This window comes from Puma concolor, chromosome C1, assembly GCF_028749965.1.
Source record: "Puma concolor isolate L17-30 chromosome C1, mPumCon1.1.hap2, whole genome shotgun sequence".
In the NCBI taxonomy this organism is placed as follows: domain Eukaryota; kingdom Metazoa; phylum Chordata; class Mammalia; order Carnivora; family Felidae; genus Puma; species Puma concolor.
In genome coordinates, this window is record NC_141674.1 from 131844229 (window position 1) to 131865355 (window position 21127).

At 35.8% G+C, this 21127-nt stretch overlaps 1 protein-coding gene across 1 annotated transcript in view; it reads right to left on the reverse strand.

The window, feature by feature from the left end:
* Positions 1-5868, reverse strand: part of LOC112865816 (thymocyte nuclear protein 1-like) — a 28064-nt gene extending 22196 nt beyond the window's left edge. Inside the window, 2 exon segments of the mRNA XM_025928870.1 lie at positions 3684-3833; positions 5701-5868. Of these exon segments, the coding sequence (XP_025784655.1) occupies positions 3684-3833; positions 5701-5868 (318 nt within the window).
* Positions 5869-21127: the final 15259 nt, after the last annotated feature.

Here is a 21127-nt window from a genome sequence, read left to right on the forward strand (position 1 = left end):
TATTTATTTATTTATTCATTTATTTATTTATTTATACATACATACATACATACATACATACATACATACATACAAGCTGGATATTTTGGTTTTGAAAATTTCCAATAATCTTTTTGGGTTATTTTTGCCCAGTGCAGTAAATAGGTTACTTTCAAGCTAATTGGAACTAATTGAGTAAAAATAAGGCAGAGTCTTATAGAGAATACATAGCTTCTTCCCCTACAATTCAGCCCTCCCAAATTCTTTGTATTTACACTTACTTAGATGCCATTGTAAAATCAAAACAACTTTAAAGGAGAAGGGAAACATGCGGGGTAAAATGCTTGGGTAGGCCGCCAACTACAGAGAGTGTTTAGGATGTTAATTTCAACCATGGTTGATCAGCGAGCAAGAGGACCTTTTGGGGTTTATACTTGACATTACTTACGAATGTGTTCATTATGTATAAAATATTTTATCTTAAGCCTGTTTAACTGATATCTTTATCTCCTCATTTGAGTGACATGGTTTAGGGTGTTGTGAGGTGGATGGTGAGTGTGCCATACCCATCACATACTCATATGCTCATCTGTCCCACAGCACCCCTTTTCCTGTCATTGCTGTGCTCCAAGTCACTTGCCTTAACTCAAGATTTCTGTTTATTAACTACAGAGAATTTCTCTGCATACTTATTTGCTCCTCAGCTTGCCATTTTGACTTTATATCTACCTATTTGATTACCATGGTTGCAAGATGATGGATTGAACACATTTCAGCTTGCCTCTCTTATGTTCCTGGTCCCTAAAAATGGCTTAAGAAATGGCAATAAATCCAAAATTACAGCAAAAAAGATAAGGGTGTCTTTTTTGGGCTCATTGGCCCACACACTGTGAGAATCCTTTGAAGCCCAAAATAGTTGAAGGAGAATTTAAGTGGCTACTGAGAATGCCTGAGGATTATTGCTGCAAAATGGGAATGGGCCACATCTGGAAGTGTTTGTGGTTACCAGGAGCCTGGAGGGCTCAAAGGCCAGCTCTGGACTACTTTGTTGGTTGTGCTATTGCAGGAGCATCTGTCTCTCTCCTTGCTCATTAACTCCTACCTCATGATTGTCCAGGCTGAGAGGGGCTCTAGACACAGAAAGTGCCAGATTTTGAGTTAGATATACACACATGCAACTCCTTTTTAAAAATTAGTTTATCATACATTATATGTGCAGAGTTTAGATCTATATGACCTAGTGAATTTATATTAGATAGCATAGGAAGCTCAATTCTATTCAAACCTTTCCCTCCTAACATAGGGCAAAGACAGATGAAGTGTAAAAAAGAAAAAAATAAAACATGGCCCAGAAGTGTTGAACAGTGAGTAGCAATAAAGTTCTCCCCTTTTTACTGCTCCTGGTTTGAGGCTTGGCTGTAGTAAAATAAAGAGGATCTAAAGTTTAATTCTGCTTCTGTTTTGAAATTTGTATTTCATTATGTTTACTATTACCATTTATAGTGATGTAGAAGGTAAGTGTCCTTTACCTTAAAATTTTACAAGAGCATTTTATATCAATGCAATGTCATTTTCATCTGAGCCATACCTGAGTCAGAATAATATTCGGAGTTAATCAACTCTTCCCCTCGATCCCCAATTATTACCACTTTTGAAAATAAGTATCTTTCTGTAATAGATTATGTTCACTGAGTTGGAGCTAAGAGAGAGAGTAACTAATCTGAAGAGTTAATCAACCGTCCCTCCCTGGTTCCTAAATAATCGTCATGATTTCAACAAATTCTTCAGTTTGTTCTTGGCAAATGAGTCTTCCTATGTTGTCTAGAGTGTTTTAAAAACTCATGCTATAAAATGCTTATTGTAGACACTTTAAGCAGGTGTACAGAAATAACTATGATAAACCAGCAATGTGTGATGAATGACCTTTCAGACTTAGCACAGATGACTGGCAAATGCATGTGAGAAAACAGACTTTTCTAAGCAGTTCACATGGGAGATGCTGTACAACTTAGAATCATCTATCAGAGAAGACTGAGCTGGCATTAATTGTAAAAACCCGTTAGTATAATTCTTCAACTGATGGATAAGTAAACTGAAAATTAGGGTAATTAAGTGATATATGGAGTCCTGCAGTCCATTAGTGCCAGAATCAAGACTAACACCAAGGTTTTCTCACTATCAATTCAGTACTTTCTCACAACATTACACTAAACAATAATAGAAAAGTGATTGATGAACTATGATTATTTAATCTAATCTACCTTGGTTTGAAAACACCAATTCAATATTTTATTTAAGCCAACTGAAACCGAAAGGAGCAAATCCAAACTTAAAGATATTGAAGGCAATTACTATTCAATCCGTTATGCAGTTAATAAATACATCTAGAAAGTATGCTACATATTACCGAGTAATTCATCTTCCCCAAAGACATGAATTCCGCATGTCATACTTTCCGTTTAATAGCACAAACTGTAGCAAGTAGATAGGTATGTGCATATTTTTCTGACATGTTTATTAAAGCTGTACAACAGCTACTAAATAGATATTCTGAGAGCAAGGAGTTCTAATTTCAAAGGAGGCTTATTGACTTCTATTCAGTTTCTTATAGGAAAGCCTTGGGGAAGGGGTCTTTAAGAATTTGGTGGATGAGGAAAATGGTATAACTGAAACAGAGGTGAAAATTCAAGAAGTTGAGGACAACATAAGACTACAAAGTTACTTCAAGAAGTGGTAGAACTTTATACTTTCTTGAAAAGTTTGCCCAGGGCTGGCCATGTTAATCACAGTTGACAATCACTTTTAAACTGTCTATTGCTCTTACTGGATCATAAGAGGCAAATCTAACTCTTTTGACGTTACTTTTGTGAGTCTAGTGAGGACTCAGATAACCTGCAGCCCCAAAACCTAACTCTTAGGACTAAATATGAAGGCTGCCTCCATCAACATTCCAGTATTATTTATTCTGGAAAATTATTTCCCAGAAAGATAAAGATATAAAACAGTAAATAACTTCATTGTTTGCTTCAGGATCTTCTCCAAAATGCAATAATCTAAAAGGAATGTGCTCAATCAGACTTTTCCTAGAACAACAGTTTTATTTAGGTAGGCAGCCTTCTGAGGACAATAGATGGTTCAAATAGGCAAAGAGATCACTCATCCCAATATTAGTAACTCAGGAACACTTATCTAAGATCCTTACCTTCATTTGTCCATAGAACCTAAACCATGATATCAAAAACTGTACCCAGTCCAAATCAGATTCAAGCCCTAAACACCTAACTTCAACCACCGAAGCCTTAAACCCTAGAAATAACTATTTCCCATCTTCCCCTTTTAAGAAACTGAATGTCTCTTAAGGTGATGCTCTCCCTTACTCTAACAAGTTAATTAACTGAGCTTTCTTTGATCAACATTTTAATTTGGTGGTCTGTTTGGGGAGTTGTCAGCTGACATTACTAATAGCAAAGAGGGTTTTTGGCCAAAAGAGTTGCAACTACTGTATTATTCAGAAGATGTATCTTAAAGTTTTTGCTAGGACGTTGATCTATTTATTTTTCCATTATCACTTCTTTGTTAGATAAGAGGTTATGGGAAGTATTTGTGTCAGAAATTATTGTAGTCAGCATTTTATGTCCTTTTTCCTGACGGTCACTCCACAAGCACCTGTAAAATACAGCTGCTAGATTCTTCCCACTACTGACCTGCTGGGAGACAGGGCAGCTTTGCCTGGCTTTCTCTTCCTTCACTCTCTCCTTTGCACAGGAGTATGCAGATATAGCTGATGCCTTGGCCACCATGCTGACTCTCAACTCAGCTAATTTCTTTGCTCCCCGTGGAGGCATGAAGAGGTCCTGTTAACACCAAAAGAAAAGTTAGGAGTTTTCCTAAAGGCTACTCTGTCTGACTGAGCTGTGAGCTGAGTTTCCCTTCATGTGACCTCCCTTCATTTTGTTGAGGAGCCAGGTGAGGAACATTTCTATCTCTAATTCCAAATGTGAATGTATGTGGGGGAAGATAATCCCCTGAGACTAGGAATTTCCCTGAACCTACAAAACAAGCACTGTACTTTGAGGCAGAGAGAAGAGATGGTGGCACACCTGTGACCAACTGCCTCTGTGTATTTAATGTTCCTTCTGTCTGCAATCCAACAAGGTCAGAAAAGGCAGAATCAAGGCTGGCTTCATGGGCATGTGACCTGTGCAGTTGTACAGGGTCACATACTTGGTTTAATACCCGGTTGTCACTGTCTTGATATTGTCATGATATTTGATCAAGGGACCTGCTTTTTCATTATGAAAATTACATAGGTGGCCCTGGGCAGGCTTTGTTTTTAGCTTTCTTTCTAGACACCATGGTCCTTTATGTAGAGCCTTAAAGTCCAGTGTCAAATAGAAGATGATAAATTCTCTAAAATTCTCTCTTGACAATCTTGCCTTTCTTGCTGCAAAATATTGCTGCCTATCTTGAAGAATCAAAAATCCAAGTTTAGGTAATGAAATTTGAACTCTCCCTTTTGAAGCTACTTTTTAATAATTTTAACCTCTAGCTGGCCCAAGGCAGAAGAAATCTGGAGAATGCCATGTAAACAGAATTTTATATATAATTAATAAAAACATAAAAGCAAAATACAAGCAGCACTAAAAAATAAATAATTGGGTTAAATATTGGTAATAAATATGAAAAAGTTTCCTCTTTTGTAACAAATACAGATTAATAAAAATAAGATAAATGCCACAGTGGAAAAATATGAAAACATACACAAATACCCCATTAATATGTAAAATAGTAGTCATGCTTGGTTTAAAAAAAAAAAAGAAATGCAAATACAAGGAAGTATTTTATCTCCCAATCAATTGTAAAATAATTTTAAGGGTTAAAAATTCCTTCAAGATTGCCAATATCCATTCTTATCTGTTGCTGACAGTAGAACAGACTACACTATGCATAACCCAAATTTTCATGTTATTTATTCATTTCATCCAGTAATTTTACCTGAAGTAATTTACCATAAAGAAAGGCGCTGTCAAACAGTTATGTATAAAAAATTCACAGCAATGTTATCCATAATGTAGACAGTATGACACTAGACATGTAGAAATAATCAGAGATGCAGTCCAGAATTTATATGTAAAGATGTTCACTGTAGTGTTATTCATAATAGAGACAGTTCCCACCTTTGTATACAACGTTTTCTTGAAAATATGTATGTATTCAGAATGCCAGTAGGATGAAAAACAGACTTACATAAAATAAAGATGTTTCTATTCCATGAGAACCAGAAATATCATAAATCTCTAATAAAACCTTGCCAAAATTACAATTTCAGTGAAATACTCCCAGATATCCTACTTTATATTCTACTTTGTTTCAGTTTTATCTTGCGAATGATACTTTTTCTTATTAGTATCTGTGGTTGTTTCATTCATATATTATCACATCATAAAAAAAAAAAGAATTCTGAAAAAAACAAGTCCTCAATTAATTGCACAAACTTGAAGAACCAAAATCAAATAGGCTAATGTTTTTGTTCATTATCTGATTTACTCATATTAAGGATTCTATTCAGCATGTGAGATTTGTTTTAGGGAGAGTAGCACATATTTCATGAGAATTTGGATTTTGAAAATGAAATACATAAGTCAAAACCACTATGGTTAAAAAAATTAAAAGTACCCAAAGTACTCAACATAAGTCTTCAAATAGGAGAATTATAAATACTTTACAGGAAAGCCTTTCAATTCCTTGGAATACTGGAGGAGCTATTCCAGGTGGAGAAAATTTTAGTTCATGGGCTTTCTGGACAACATACACAAACTTAGCTGTTTTAGGAGTAATTCGACTGTGGGTAAGGAAAAAGTTTTCCTCAACCCTCTTAGGATTCCTCATTGGGTCTGAAAATTAAACTGACAAAAACAGATTCACAAGTGAAGAGAATATACATTCACTTAATACAGCTTAATGTGACACAAGAGACTTCATAAGGCAATTAAAACCCGGAGAAACAGACCTGAGTTTTTTTATGAGCAGTGAGATGAAAAGTGGGCTATCCTATAGAAATATGATAGGTAAGACAGTGTGAGGTTAGTGGAGTAAACTGGGAAACTTAGCAAGACTTGTTTGTTCAGATTCTTGATATCTCTTTGTCTTCACAAATAAGGATTGTCCTTTCCTTGGGGTATCCTGAGGGAACATCTCACATGAGGGTTTTATAACTTGTTTCAGGAAATAAGGGGGAGGAGAAAAGGTCAGAATGAGCTTTCTGCTTCTGCTATTTTCTAAAACTTCTTCAGCTTAAAATATTTAATATTTCCAGTTGCCATATTTTGGGATAGTGTGCCCTGAAGTGCATCAGAACATCATCCCAATGATGAATGGGCCTGGCAGGTCATGATCATGGAGGAGACAACATTCCTGCAGACATCACATTCTACACTTTTCCTTCTTTACTCCTTTGAATAGAGTTGCAGGTTAGGTTTGTGATAGAGCTGGCCTTCCCATGATTCAAGGTATTGGGCCAGAGTTAAGGGAAATTCTTTCTCCAGGATCTGGTATAAAGAATATATCACTTTGTATTAATATCACACACTAATAAGTCTTAGATACATATAAGAAGACAAATAATAAATATGTTGTAAATTACTGTAAGTTTTTCTTGACATCTCTATTTCCAGGATGTTAACATAAATGTCAAGCTCTTATATATTCCCTTAACACCTCCTGTTGTAAACAATACTAGCAACTTTCTATAAATGTTTATAGCTCTCCTGATTTACTGTAATCTCCCTAAGGACAGAGAATTTGTCTGTGATACTTTGTTTTATTCTTAGCACCTAAAAGAGTGAGAGGCACATACAATGTGCTTAATAAATATATACTAAATACACAGAAGCAAGTAAACATTTGTTGAGCAAATGAATGATTAAGCTCCAGTTGAGAACTTCTGGAAATCTGCTTAAGACCAAACGCTATCATCTCAGGTTTTCCATGATTCATCTCATGGATTTGCCATAATTAGCCCTGATATTCCATGTACTGTATTTCAGTCAGGCCGAATTAGCCTTGACAGTTACATCATTCTCAAAATGAACCATCTATGTTCAGATTTTTTCTTTTATGTACTCCTACAGCTGATAAAACAATATAATAGAAAATTATTGCTTAATAAATGTTGAGCTGCATGTAAATGTAGAGCAGGAAAAGCGTTTCCTCTACCCTGTTATGTTTACTTGTTTGTTTGTTTTTTACCAATGGTGTGTGTGAATGAATTAAAAAAAAAAAAAGCAGGTTAACAAATTATATCTGATGTTAGTATTTTTAAAAATTTTTTTAACGTTTTATTTATTTTTAAGACAGGGAGAGACAGAGCATGAACAGGGGAGGGTCAGAGAGAGGGAGACACAGAATCCGAAACAGGCTCCAGGCTCTGAGCTGTCAGCACAGAACCCGACGCGGGGCTCGAACTCACGGACCGCGAGATCATGACCTGAGCCGAAGTCGGCCGCTTAACCGACTGAGCCACCCAGACGCCCCATGATGTTAGTATTTTTTTTTAAATTAATTAATTTATTTTTTTTTGATGTTAGTATTTTTTATAAAGAGAGGGGATTTACAGAAAAGAAGTGAAAAGCTCAAAGAAGTGGTTAGACTAGAACACTTGTATACCACCTTAACAAAGATATAAATTGTGGTAAGGTAACTAGGAAATAAGGGCTTCTTAGTAAGGTTTGTTATGAAGACACATCTCTAGGCCATCTTCAGTCTTATCGGCATGGAAAAGGCATGATCTTGACACAAGAGAAATGTATGCTCTACTTTTAGGCTGAAATGAATAAGGCAGAGGGTTCTTTTTATGCATACTATTTCTCAGTTGCCTTCCATGCAAAATAATTCTTATGCCACAGTAGCAACATTTTGGAGTGGCTTATTCTGACTTCCATTTAAAATCTCCCTTTTTTTGAACATTCTAGCATTTGACCTTGCGCTAGTGTTGTATTTGCACTAGATTGGTGTATGTTCCACATCTTTCAAAAGAAATTACAACTACAGGGACCCGTTATATTTTAGATTCCAAAACCTTTCTTTTGTCTCTTTAGTACACTTGTTTATACTTTCTCTCCATAATCCAAGAGAAAATAGTAGATATTAACTCTTCCCAAAGCCTATTCTAGAAAAGTTCTGTGGATCAATAAATATGCTTTGTATTGGGAAAAAATGTGTAAATCACTTTCGTGGATATATGAAGTGAGAAATGACTCAAAAAGAGGAAAATAAAATTCTACCTCTAAGCTATACTGGTTTATTTTTCTCTAAGCCTTACTATCTCAGTGTGCTGCATTTATTTCTTTAAAATTAAATTTCTTGAAGGAGAATGTCATTCCAGCCCTTCTTTAGTTGGCCTCGGATATTTGCATATAACTGCCATTCCAGTGAATATGGGTTTTGCTTAGCAATTAATCAGTGTCGGATGCCTGCCATTGTAGAAAGTAATTCACATGCAGATAGTTTTCTTAACTTTCCTCATTGAATTCCAAAAAAAAAAAAAAAAATGTATGAAGCATCTGGATTTTTGACATACCTCTGTCTCAAAAGCTGAAGTGATAATGTTTTCATTGAAGAGATGTAAAACACCTGGGGTGTTAACATTTAATTGAAGCTTGTTTTTTTTTGAAAGAACAGAAATGAATTTGTACTTTGTCATAATTTATTTCCCAGAAGATGCAGTTGCTCCACAGAAATCAGACAATAGAACTGTTACCTCATTTGATTTTTAGCCAGATAATCAGATTGAACAATATCTAACCAATATTAATGATATTGTAATGAAAGCACTGAAAATACAAATAAATACTATCTTGTGATAAATGTATATTTCATTCAACAAAAGCAAATACTGTAAATATAATTTTTACTTTTACTTTTTTCAATCTGTAATACCACCTGGCAATATTCAAAGACAAGTGTGCCCAGAATAATCTTGTCTCATTGAATTTGGAAGAATGTGAATTGTGCTATTTAACTGTTACATATAAACGAAACTTATAATAGAAAAGAAGATTTTAATAGGTTAAATGTAAAAAACTTCAGGACAGTAGTCTTGGTAAATCATACCATTTTAGAGAGGGAATCTTTCACATTTTAAATTGAAAAAAAAAAAACCCTGAAATTGTCAATCTTCTTTTCTATCTTCCTTGTCCATGACACTAAATAGAAGCCACAAAATTGAAGGATCTTTATACACAAAAATTTAAAATCACATGTTCATGAAATAATATAATTTTTTTCATCTTTATTTCTGATGAGGACTTAGAAAATTAGTGAAGAATTCTTTAAAGGTAAAATCATTGTTGCAAGATTTTTCTTTTTTTTTACCTCAATTCCCAGGATTTGTTGTCTCGCCTTCGAAGGATAAAGAGGTAGACACAAAATAAAATGAGCAGCAGGCAAAATATTAGAGTATAAGATTAGAAAGTAAGAGTAGTATCAAAGCTCTCTTTATAGAGAGAGGGCACTGGAAAGTGAATGTTCCGGACTGTAAGCAAGGGTCTTTGTTTTATAAGGTTCTAGTCAGCACGCCCTACTTTTCCCCCTTGTTCCTTCTCAGGTTCTACCTTTATTGGCTAGGTAATCCTAAATGCCTACTCATTCCTTTTTGACCGGCTCATTTCCATTGTATGAGGGGTGGTCTATGGCCACACCGTTCCTTTATGGTCTACTACTTATTTTTAGTTAGGTCTTTTGTTAAATTCCTGAGGAGAACCTGAAGGGGAGTTGGTGCTGTCTGTTACATTCTTAAGAGGAACCTTATGCCCAGAGAGGGTTTGCTGTGGTCAGATGCTCCCAGCTCTGTTTATCCCCATCCAGGATCCTCAGGTCTTAATCTTTCTCTCTCTGCCTATTTTATCCTATCTTTCCCTATCGAATTATGACATAGAAATATAAAATGAATACATTTCACAGGTTTTATTTAGCACAATAATTAATGAGGGAACCAACAATGTATTAAAAACTAGTTCAAAGAATTTGAGGAACACACATGTAAAGACAAATAGAAATACTGAAGTGAATGTGCAAATACATACAAATTTGGTCACTATCCATTGGGCAATGAACAATTACATCTCCACTGGACAAAATTCATTTGCATTTCTAACAAAAATATTTATTTACATTACTATCAGTTTTCTACAACTTACAGAATTATAAAATACATTTAAGACCATGAAAAGCTAAAATAATCTGAGTGTTCTGGACAAGCCACCAGTAATCAACTTTGCTCATTTGAAAGTCTTTTACATTTTTTCTTGATTTACAAAATTTGAATACTTGCTATCTGTTTATATGTTAGGGAGCAAGAATTCCTATCCTCTCAAAGTCCTTCTAGCTGGACTAAGAATCAAATTGACATGAGACAGATTAACAGGAGAGAATCAAATTTAATAGAGTACATACAGGGAATCCACACAGACATGGAAATTCCAAAGGCAGTCAGGCAAAATGAGGTACACATATCATCCTGAATTAAGGAGAAAGGGGTAGGGATATGGGACTCTCGGGGCTGGGGGGGGGGGGGCGGGAAAAGGACCTCACAGGACAATAAGAAGAAGAACAAATGTTTGGTAATTAGATATTTGTCCTGCCATACAGATGGGTCACTCGTATAAAATTTATCTTTGCTAATAGAAAGATCCCAAAATTAGACTCTTCTATATATTTAAGGGAGGGGCAAAAGTGTCTCTTGAGCCTGTAAGGTCTTGATTGCCTTCAGCTCAGAACAATCTTCACATCAAAGTAGACCATCTTGGGATGGCCTGACATCAGCCCCTACAATACAAGTAACTGCAATTAATCTTTACCAAGGATAAGTTTAACCTTATATCCCATTTCACATGAGCATTTATGTAGATGTTTCGTCTTCTTTTGTAATAATTTTTAATGCAATATGAGAGAATACAATGAGTTATTTTAGGGATAAATTAAATTAAGGGTTTCTTAACATGATAAAGCATGGGACTCTATAAGTATAAGAACAAATTTGTCTTGTAATTTATGGTGTCATTCTATACATAGTTGAGTTTATATGTAAACTATCATGTGAATGTGGTAGACTTGGTATATTTGTCTAAATGCATATTTCAGGGATAATATCTAAATCTTTCATCAGATTCTTAATGGGACCCCCCAGTTTCTAAAAAGGTTAAGAACTTCTTCTCCAGAACAAAATTATTCTGACCTACTTGTCTGCCCGCTATTATTTCATTCAATCGTTTGGACTATTTATAGCAGGAAAGTCAGCTGGACTATCACAGACACTCAAACATGCTGGCACGACAAGCAGATTTATCTAAAAATCACCCTGGGAGCTCACACTGGGTTGTCTGGACAGTGAGCTATTTGGGGGAACCTTGATCTTCCCACTCACTTACACCTTATTTCATCAAAACTGAGTGCAACACAATTGAGTTTCTCATAAGACTGATGGCTTCCTTCTCCCAGTAGGAGGCACCAAATTGACCCTTACTAGACAACTCCTGAGAAGTCTTGGTACCTTGACCCCATCTTCCCTTCATGCTAGTAGTCTGATTACTTGCCAATTACCACATAAGGGAAGAGAGCAATGGGCAGATGAAGTGCCTTTCTTAGAATGCAGACACATGCTACCCAAGCCATAGAGAGCCCTGGCATGATGCCAGTCTATGTGATGCTAAAGAGGATCAGAGGACCTGTGCCTTCTATTCTTGATGAACTTTGGTTGCCAAGTTCCTCAATAAAATCTATTCCTATTTCTCAACCCATGCCATAAGATGCTCTGGAATGTATGCCCAGGGTTAGGGAATACAGTTGGTGATGCAAAAGGGACATAATTTTATAACAGGTGTTGACTGTAAAGAGATCAAAAATATGCCTCAATCACCATCATAATATGTATGTATTCTTTGGTTTTCAGAGTATTTATGAGCTTGCTGGAAAAAAATGTATGCGTTCTAGGGGTTCAGAGAGACATAAACAAATTTGGTGAACTTGCGGGGAGGGCAGTGGAAACTAAGTGGTAGGCAAGACTCCAGGGCCCTTCAGGCATGATCCACTATTAGGAAAGGAGACAAGTATGGACATCAGGATTCAGCAACAGGGGTGAATTTAGAGAGGAGGATATTATGGCAACATCATTTGGATACATTCCTGACTCAGTCAATTTGGCAGCATGTGCACATCACAGGCAAGAAAAACTTACAAAACAAACATACAAAAAAATAGTAGTTTTCCTTAAGCTTTGGGACCCTAGTAACTGTTGGGGAGCTAAAATGTCCTGTCTCCTTCAAGGTCCTTTTAGCCAGACTAAGAATCAAATTGACATGAGAGAGATTAACGGGAGAGAATAAAAGTTAATAGCAAACATATGGGGAATCCAAACAAACATGGAAGTTCCCAAGATAAACGTATTATTTTGAGGCAAAATAAGGTATACATGTCATTCTGAACTAAGGAGAAAAGGGTAAGGAAGAATTGCAATTTAAAGACAGATGAAAAATATTAAATGTTTGGTAAATAAATATTTGCTAGACCACTCAAAAACAATGACACATAGAGGACTTTGATCAAATAGGACTTGTTAGGTTCCTCCCTGTCTATCATACCTAGCTTATACCAAAATGTAGTTCTCATGGTGATGGCCTCTTTCTGGAGCAGGCCCAATATCTATTTTTTTAAAGTGTTTGATGAGGAGGTAAAGAGATTTTCCTGCATCTACTGGGTTTTGATTGCTTTTTAACTCAAAATAATCTTAATGCCAAAGAAGCTCATCTGGGGGCAGCCCGCCCTTCGTACCCAACATAATTCTGATGCAGTGACCCTATAAAAAATGGATCATAAAGTGATAAGAGAAATTTTTCTTCCAATGCTAGAAAAATATGCACAGGTTGTCCAGAACATTAGAAAGCATTTGTCAAATGCCTGAAATGAGAGACATTTGTGAGAACAGCAGACTGAGGGAGATTAGTCACAAGATGAAAAGACTAGAAGTGAGCTCTGAGCCATCACCTGGAGCAGCCCAGGAGCAGTGAGGGGAGCAAGTATCTGAGCTGCATTCAATAACAAAATAATAGCAGTTCAAGCTGGTGATGTCAAGAATTTCAACAGCAATAACATAATTTGAACTGCCTATCCAGAAATGTTTGCATGCATTGCCATATAAACATAGGTATAGATTTTGACATAAAATTACTTATTACAACACAAATGGCATAATCTGTATTGTGTACAACTAGCTCTTTCACTTCTTGGATGTATCTTAGATACCTTTACAAATAAGACTCTAGACTCACAGAGTTTTAGTTTAAAGCATGGGTTCTCAACATACTGAGAACACCCCCACTTTGTTTGGGCTTTACACTTGTGGCTTCCTTGGCCTTTCTCCATCTACATAATTTGTATCATTCTTTGATACATATATCTTCTCAAATATCACCAAGCCCCCTTTTAATGCAGTTCCCTGTTCTTCTCTGCCACACTTTTTTTCCCATCACTCTGTAGCAACTGGCCCTACTTCATTTTTCTTGATAGCACTTACCACGACTCACCTTGACATTTTGTATTTATCTGTTTATTGTCTACCTTTCTTATTGAAATGTGAGCTCCAGGGGGATAAGGACTTTGTAGGTTTTATTACCACCATATTCTCCAAGGCCTAATATAAAGTAGGTTCTTGATAATATTGTTAAAAGGATGAATGCCTCAATTATTTATCATTCACCAATAACTGGTGATTATCAGTGGTATGAGTTCATGATAACCAACTTGTCCTTCATATATAAAAATGTGGATAATAATGTTACCTAGTACATATGGTAGATGTAAAGATGAAAGATTATTTTACTAATTATAATAATAGTTAATACTTACTGTGTATGCACTGAGCTAACCTCTCTTTTACTTGCTCTCCAACCTATACTATAGAGACTACAGTTAAACCCACTGATGAGTAACCTAAGGCCAACAGAGTTCAGAAATGACGGTATATGATTTTTATCCCAAGCAGCCATATTCCAGAATGCTATCCTCAAAACTACATTCATGCCACTTCCTTGACACATATAGCATGGGCCCAACTAATGATGACTAATGTTGTTGGTAACATTATTATTGTTGTCATTGTCTTGTGCTTTTCATAACCATATATGTTCTATCACATGGATATACTATATTTTATTTAACAAATTCCCTGTTGCTATATTCTTAAGCTGCTTCCAGGGCACTGGGTGGCTCAGTTGGTGAAGCGTCCAACTCTTGATTTTGGCTCAGGTCATGATCTCAAGGTTTGTGATTTAGAGCCCTGTATCAGGCTCTGCACTGACAGTGCGGAACCTGCTTGGGTGTCTCTCTCTCTCTCTCTCTCTCTCTCTCTCTTTCTCACTCTTTCTCTGTCTGCTCCTCCCCCACTCTTGCACACATACTCTCTCTCTCACACAAAAAAGCTACACCCATTTTTATAAATCACTACAAGCAATGTCTCAGTGCAATACATGTACATCTGTGTACATATATACAATAAATTTTCATAATTGTAATAGGCATGTCATTTTGATATATCTTACCAATTTATACTTTTAAGACATTATACTTTTATGCTTTGAGGCCCATAAAGCATCTCACATATTTGTTGGTCCCTTAAGCTTTTGTTTTCGTCATCCCTACTACATTTTACATGAATTCAGTAGTTACTGTTAAAAATTCACAGACTCATAATCTCCTTTGCAAAACCAAAACAAATTTGTCCAATTTATGTCAATACCCAAACCATTTTGTTTGGCTTTGCTGTTTTCCTTAAGAATCTGTTTTATCTTTGTTTGAACCATTTGATTCTAAAAGAAAGTTTCCAAATTTATGTATATTTTAATGAAGATGGCGCTAACATTTTGTTTATTTGATCTTCAAATTTCTAAGTGATCATAAGAACTTCTAAAAAATTATGAGCTACTCATATCTGTAAATATTTTGGGGAGCTTAGCCTGAAGTGTCCTGAGCAAAGGGACCTCTGAGTACTTACTAAACTGCCATAAAGGTGCTCTCTGACTTAACATTATTTCAGAAAATATTTAGGCAAAATTAGAAAAAGAATTTAAATAGTATACATCATCTTAAAGACCAAAGATCACCCAAGAAATAAGCATATTTTAAAGTCAAGATATACAAATCATGTTTATGGTCTCTAGCTCGTTAAAGAGGGCAGCACAAGTCGCTGTAATCCTTTCTTGAAAACATGCCTTAACAATGCCACTACAGAGATTTCTGAATGCTTATATAAATACTGAAAACATCCGAAGTAGTTATGGCTCAAGATTACAATTAGCATTTCTTAATGGAATAGAGTACCTGTAAGATGCTAACTTGTATAAACAAAGTGTGAAATGTGGCTACAATAATTTTAATTGCTATCACTTTTCCAGTGAACCTTTTCAAAAGATACTTTGAAGAGGTTTGCCAACTTAAATCGTCCAATTATTTGGAAAGCGTTGCAAAGTACTACTTACAAAAAGCATGTAAAATAAGGGAAGTACAGATTGCATATATTTGATTGCTTCCCCCACTTTTGTACAGGCAAGCTAGGAGTGTATGTGTGTGCGTGTGTGTGTGTGTGTGTGTGTGTGTGTGTGTGTGTGTTCCTCTGTGGGATATTGTTTAAAATTCAGAATGGACTCTTATAGTAGTCCTCCTATTCATTATCAATGAGATCTATTTTATTTCAAATAAACATAAGATACTGTTTTCTTGCTGAAGGTTTAAAAATAATATTTAATAAAATTGAGTGCATAGAAAAAGCCATGACAATTGCAGGCAAATTCCCATCTGAATACATTTGTCAATTTTTTTTCCTGTGTATGTAAGACAAGCTTACCTCAATATGGAGCCAAGAACAAGGAAGAAAACAACTTACTTCATCCTTTTCCTTTTTACCCTCAGTGCCATCCTCTTAGTTCAAGGCCTGATTATTTGTGCTAAGCTGGTTGTAGCAGCCTCTTCTCTCTACAGAGAACTACAAATTGGTTGGATTTAGCAGTAAGTCAGCTTTACCTCCAGTAAAAGGTAAGCCAGTTCAGTAAGCAAAAAAAATTTTATCTGAGTCACAATCCAAAAGGAACAACTATCATATTTTTTAGGTACCCTCATTATATCTAAAGCATTATCAAGAATGATTTTAGGCATTCGTTTCCTGAGAACTTCATTTGATAAATTTATATACTTTTCACTTTTCTGATATATATTACTTTGATGTTTCTGACTCATATCACTTTGTTGTTGTTTTTTTAACTGTGTGATTTAAGAAGCCTAAGGGAATACATCCTAAAAATTTAGAGAAAAATGAAATGAATTTTCATTTGTAAACCTACACATTTATCATCATATTCAATTAACTCAGAAACCTGTAGCTAGTAGGAAACACCTACTATGTGAAAGATATTGTAGGGTGTTTCAAAGAAGGTGTAATGATTTAGGAGTTGTGATCTCTGATCTCTGTAACAGAGAGCTCACAATTTCTTTAAAGGAATACTATAGAGTCACATAAAGATAAAATTCAAGGGAGTGTGTAATTTGGCAGGATATGAGAGATGTAGACAATGAGTACTATGTAAATTAACAGGATGAAGAGAATATTCAGTACTTTGCTGGTGAAAAGCCCTTTGATTTACTCATCTTCAACAGAATCACTCTGCTTTTATCTGTTTTATTTGTTATGCTCCTGGCTAAGATTTCATCTAAAGAGAGGGTTCTGTGTGGGAAAAAGTTAGTTTGAAAATCACCATTCCCATAATGAAGTGGAGCAGAGGCAAAGATTTTTTTAAAACAATATTGGGTAATCTAACTTACATACATATGCTTGTTTTTGTGATGCATCGTGTGGTGCTTTGGGAGCATGTTGATTTACTTCCTAACCTGCCAACCTGCCATGAATTTCAAAGTAAATATGGATGCCAGTGTCTTTTCAAATCTTTCAGTCACCTGCTATTGCCTAAAGAACAAAACCCAAACTTTTTAGCAGAGCACATTCCCTATTGTGTTTCCAACTTCCTTTTCTCTTTATTTTTTAAAATTACAACCTTATACCTGATAGCACAACCATACCACCCTTGAGATGTCTATTTACAATGTTCATTATTCAAATGAGAAAACTGAGGTTCAGTATGGTCATGCCCCAGTGGATGAGAGGCTGTTCCATAAATTTAGGTTTATATGCTTCTAACTGTGTGCTCTTTCTTTAACATGCTATTTCCCATGAGACATTCACCTCTACAGTGCCAGTGTTAAATCCATAATACCTACTCAATATATGTTTGTTAGATGAATAAAAATCAGGAAATTGGATATAAAAGAGAAATGTAAGATAAAATTCCACCCTCAAGCTTACCTCCCCATGACTGGGAACACGGCATAAAATTATCAAAGCATTTCCCAGTCTCTCTGTATAGTTTCTTCTTTAGAGGAGGATGGTTTTCCAGTCCCTGATGGTGTCCAAAAACTAATTGTCCATTAATCTCAGAGGCAGACTATTAAACTGTGAGAGCAACATTTTGAGAATTTCTGATACCTCTTCTAAAAAGTGAAATTGCTACAGTGTCACAGCTTTCTAGAATATTCCATGGATGCTGTGGGCAGATGACGATGGGAGAAGTAAAGTACAGGGTACATAAATTATCATCTCATCAAAAGGGTTAGAGTGATTTCTACTTCTTTTGTAGCTAAGTATATTTCTTTACTTTGAGAATAGGTTTTTTAAATTTTTTTTTTTTTTAACGTTTATTTCCTTTTGAGACAGAGAGAGACAGAGCATGAACGGGGGAGGGTCAGAGAGAGGGCGATACAGAATCTGAAACGGGCTCCAGGCTCCGAGCTGTCAGCACAGAGCCCGACGCGGGGCTCGAACTCACGGACCGTGAGATCATGACCTGAGCCGAAGTCGGCCGCTCAACCGACTGAGCCACCCAGGCGCCCCGAGAATAGGTTTTTTAAACAAAAATAACAGATGAAGTGTCAGGTTTATACAGTTCACATATTTGAAAATACTTCCAAAGAGATACACTTTTATCCAGTCAAGTTAATATCACACACGCGTGTGCGCGCGCGCACACACACACACACACACACACACACACACACACACACCTTCCTGCCGTTGATTTATTGGATTTTTAGATAGTGTTTGACAAGCTCATTTAATATCTCCCAACTTCCCAGGTAGGGTTTAAGAAATGATGCTTGTTTCATCTGCCAACTCAGGAAAACACAAGTCTTTGTAGAGAACTTACTGCTCATAGTAACAAAATTTAGAGAAAATGTACATATCATTTAAAAATACATAAGGCAGAATCGAAAAGAGTTTCACCTTTTCCATTATAGTACTTAATAAAATGACAGCAAAAATGAAAATAAAAAAATATAATAAAATGATAGCAATCTATTTCTAGTACCAAGAGAAAATGAATTAGATCCATGTAAAACTTTTCTCCTGAAGAATGAGTGTGTATCCATGTGTGTGTGTGTGTGTGTGTGTGCATGTGTGTGTGTGTGTGTGTGTGTATGTGATTCCCATAGAATTAGTGGCTTTTGAGGAAATGAAGGAGAATATTATTAAACTGTATAAGTCAGCACAATAAAATGTAATAGAAAGTAATATTAAATAAATTCTCTTATTCATTTGACTTTAGAAAAAAAATGACATACACCTTAATTTGTCCCAGATTAATAAAATGTTCTCAAATCTTCCCTGGTATCTTCTATTAAGTACAATATGTCTATGCATTTTATCTTTAATAAGCAACTTGGGGTAGGAAAGGTTTTGCTTTGTTATGAGAACTAAAGAGTTATTTTATCCCTGGTGCAAACCTTTGCTTCTGGATGGGGGGCTGTTGCACCTTAGTAAAAACTGGCAATCCTTCAAAAGGGTTCTGAAAGCAACTATGATATTTGAAGATAAAAGCATGGAGACATTGCCTGCATTCTGTCCTATAAACCTTAGGGGTAAATCCTTTGATGTTCAAATGAGAGGACCTTAAATTCTTTTATCTTTCTACTTTTAAAATACTGTCCGTGGATTTTTTTTAATAAACACTACATTCAATTTTCTATACAGAATGACTGCTATTTTGTATGCAGCCTAGATAAGTACATTCTATTTTAATGTCAATGTCTCATTACATTTATTTTTCATATCTTCACTAAGACAGACTACTTCAAAGTAAGTGGAAATCTTGGGTATCATTAATTATATTATAAAATTAAAATAATCTAGAAAATTCAATACCAAAGAAATATTTACTGTCCCATTCATTAACCTGTTATCAATCAGCATTTTGTTATATTTAAAAATTAGCAAAACTTAAAATTCTAGTTTCATGCTTCTCCATGGCTATTAAGCATCTCAAAATGAATCTGAAAGAAATTATATGTAACCTGAATTGCCCTTTGTTGCAAACCTATTTACTCATAGAGAATGTCCAGTCTTCTGCAAATCCCCACATGTACATTACAACTATTTTGGGGATTTTCTAGGAAAGTCTCATACATACTCCAAAACTTTAGCCTGTTCCCTGAGGACACAGATCTGTGGCACACAGGGCTGCTGTGACTCATTAATGAGGTGCAGCCTTCCTGCGCTGCCTTCCGCAGCTTCTCTGTCTCTCTAAGGGCTCTCCCTGGGCAAAGCCCTTAGTATGTAACATTGCTAGACAGCACTCTGAAGCACCTATTTTGATTGACCTTTTGAAATTAGAGAAATTTTATTTTAATATGATCAAATATGCAAAACGGTAGAAAAGACATTATAATCTCTGTATATCACCCAGTCAGGTAAAGAACATATTACTAAATACATTTGAAGACCCCTGTATAACCTACCCCTATAACATCCCACTGTTTCTCCGTATCATTTAAATGTATTCATTTATATTTTCATATGTGTATATATCATTAATATATAATTTTATATGATGTAAATATATAAATGGTATCACAATATATATACTTCTGTCTTTGCCTTTGCCTTTTCAACATTATGATTATTTTGTTCAATATTTATTTTTCAGTGTTAATTTCCTTACCTTTTTCTCTAGTTTAAGCATTTTCGTTACCATATAGTTTTTTCTTTGTATATCTTACCAGATTATTAAAATCCAGAGTAATTAGACATTGTGCCATTGACACAGAGGAAGAGAATTGGAAGAAATAAACCCAAAGAATGAATCATATATATATATATATATATATATATATATATATATATATATATAGGAGCTCATGTGAGGGAAAAATTCTGATAAAGGAGTTTGGAAAAACTGATTATACTCATGGGAAAAATAGGATTTTTACCTCATAATGTGTATGTATATACACACACACACAAATCAATTTTTTTTTGAGAGAGAGAGATGGCACAAGTGACTGAGGGCAGAGAGAGGGAGAGAGGGAGAGGGAGTAGAAGAGAGAGAGAGAATCCCATGAGGGGCAGAGAGAGAGAGAGAGAGAGAGAGAGGGAGAGAGAGAGAAGCAGGGATCACCCGGACTGGGGGCTCAATCTCACCTGATGCAGGACTCAAACTTGTGAACCATGAGATCATGATATGAGCCGAAGTCAGTCAGATGCTTAACAGACTGACCCACCCAGGAGCCCCCCCCCCCCCCCGCCCAAATCAATTTCAAGTGAAGTAAATCCATGGTACTCTTCATATAACTTTGGGATCATGTGATGGCTTTGTAATGTGTCAGCTTGCCAGGCTGAGCTTCATTTCCCCAAAGTCTGTTCCTTGTATGCTTCCTGTTAGAAAAGGCTGCTGGAGAGATTCTCTGCTCATTCACAGGGAGGAGCAGCCAAACCTACAGTTGCTTTGTCTTCCCTGGATTTTTTTTTCTTCAGTTTTTATGACTACTGGGCTAAGTGTGTGCTTACTACCATGACTAAGAATCCTAGCCTCTGTTGGATAGCCAATAGATGCCTGGTCACTGATGACAGAGGCAATAGAAAAGATACGAGTTTTAGCCCATCTTTGTGGGATTCCAGCCCATGTTCCTGACATGCTGGACTATGTTATCTTCCTTTCCTGACTGCCTACCCAGCAGACTTCAAGTTCTAGCATCAGACGCAGAGACAGTCTTCCCGGAG